Source organism: Charadrius vociferus, unplaced genomic scaffold (assembly GCF_000708025.1).
Source record: "Charadrius vociferus isolate BGI_N301 unplaced genomic scaffold, ASM70802v2 scaffold56, whole genome shotgun sequence".
NCBI lineage: Eukaryota > Metazoa > Chordata > Aves > Charadriiformes > Charadriidae > Charadrius > Charadrius vociferus.
The window spans coordinates 108,291-110,154 of NW_009649057.1; the positions used below are offsets into that span (position 1 = coordinate 108,291).

Sequence of the window (1,864 nt, forward strand, 5' to 3'; positions counted from 1 at the left end):
CCCAGAGCAGAGCAGGGAGGGCACGGAGGGGTGACAGCCAAGGTCCCAGCTCTCCTCTCTGAGGGTGGCCAAGTCCGGGGTCCCCGTCGGGGAGATGGAACTCACTTGTGATCCCCCCCACTCCTTCCGAAACTGAGCTAGAAGGGGCTTCACTACAGCCTGCACCCCCCCAGTGTTGAGAAGGGACTGGGACCTCCCCCCTGCCCTGCTCCTGGGGGGACCAGCCAGCCATCCTCCAGCACCTCGGGGTGCAGGAGACCTGTGGGTGGCTGGAGAGGGGACAAGGGACCAGGTCCCCCAAGGCAAAGGGCCCCCTTTCCCCTTGCCCACCCTCCACACCATGTCCGCACTCACCCGTTCCCCGGCTGCCCTCGGCGCTCCGGTCCGGTGCCTGGAGCATCCTCCTCCTCCTCCTCCCTTATAGCCGAGTGTGGGCAGGCGGAGCCGCCGCAGGACTGTCCCCTCCGGGGGCACTGTCCCCAGGCAGTGTCCTGCCCTCCGCCTGCCCGCAGGGCACACGGGCAGGACGGGACGGGGGGACAGCTCGCACGCTGAGATGGGATGGAGATTGTGCTGCACGGCTGCTCCAGAGGCTGTCACCCCTGTCCCCCCACTCCTCACGTCTTCATCAGTCTCCACAGAGCACCGAGGGGGTGTCTGTGTCCCGTCGCCCCCCCCCGGGTGACCCCACGGCACTGCCCGCCCCAGGGAGTGGGAAAACGGGGGGGCAGAGAGGAGCTGGAGCCCAGTTGCTGTGTGGCTGCCCAGCTTTCCCTCCCGGCTCAGCGTGGAGGGGGAAGGTTGAATTTATTTGAAATTCCATCAGGAGGAGAAGCAGGAGCCCAGGCGGGCAGGAGGGGATGGGGCAGGGGGCTGTGCATGGGGCAAAACCACTTCCCCCCCACTGCACATGCCCAGGAGACCCCCGACCAGCAGCAGGCGTGGGCTTGGGGGCTGGGAAACCCCTAACCCCAAGGACAGGGCGTTTTGGGGGTATCTTAGTGCCCCTGCACGGGTGCGGCAAGAGTGAGTCTCAGTGATGGGATCGGACCGCGGCACCCTCACCTGGGTGCACGGCCATCACCAGACTCAATGGCCCAAACCTCGGGACCGGTGGGCTCAGGTCCTTGGGGCGAGCACCCCCTGTCCCTCCAGCCAGCGCCATGGAGGAGGACTGAAACGGCTTTTTGGGAACAACCTCCACCTGCACCCTGTGCAGAAAAGCCACATCCTGCTCTTGCTGACCAAGGGGACCTGACGCTGGGGCAGGATGGGACCTTCAGATGCTGGACATTTGCCCTCCAGTGTTGCCACATCCAAACAGTCTCCCTTCTATGGTCCAAGGCCACGGAGGGAGGTCCCCAAAGCCCCGGGAAGTCAGGGCTGCTGCTGGGGCAGCCCCCTCCCGCAGACAGAACGAAGCTGCTTTCTTCAGGCACAGGTGATTTTTAGCCATGAGACACCTTTATTTGGAACAAAACCATAAATAAATAAGTGTGCACAGAAACCGGGTGGCTTTAAAAAAAAGAAAAAAAAAAATTGAACACAAGGCTATTTCAATTTAATACGTGGTTAATGCCGGGGTGCCCTGCCCCCTCCCCAGCCTGGGGGTCCCCATCCTGCACCCCAACGGGACCCTCGCTGGCTGCTGCCACCCGGCTCGTCCCCTCCCCTTATCTGGGGGCTGATCGCGGCCAAGGCCATCCAGAGCTGTGTTTGCTCCGGGCGGCCGGTCCGAATTGCGGGGTTGCAACAAAACCTGATTGCAAGAGGCTGGCGGGACATCTTGTCCCCCCCCTCCAGGTCCTTGCTGAGTCAGGGACTGGCCCTGGGTGACAGCAAGGGGGGGCAGGGGCTGCTGGGG

The 1,864-nt window shown here is 63.7% G+C and overlaps 1 protein-coding gene across 1 annotated transcript in view; it reads right to left on the reverse strand.

Annotated features, from left to right (window-relative positions):
- Nucleotides 1-350: 350 nt before the first annotated feature.
- HMCN2 (hemicentin 2) overlaps nucleotides 351-1,864 on the reverse strand; it is a 42,897-nt gene continuing 41,383 nt past the window's right edge. The window contains 1 exon segment of the mRNA XM_009888054.1: nucleotides 351-502. Coding sequence (XP_009886356.1) covers nucleotides 351-502 — 152 coding nt within the window.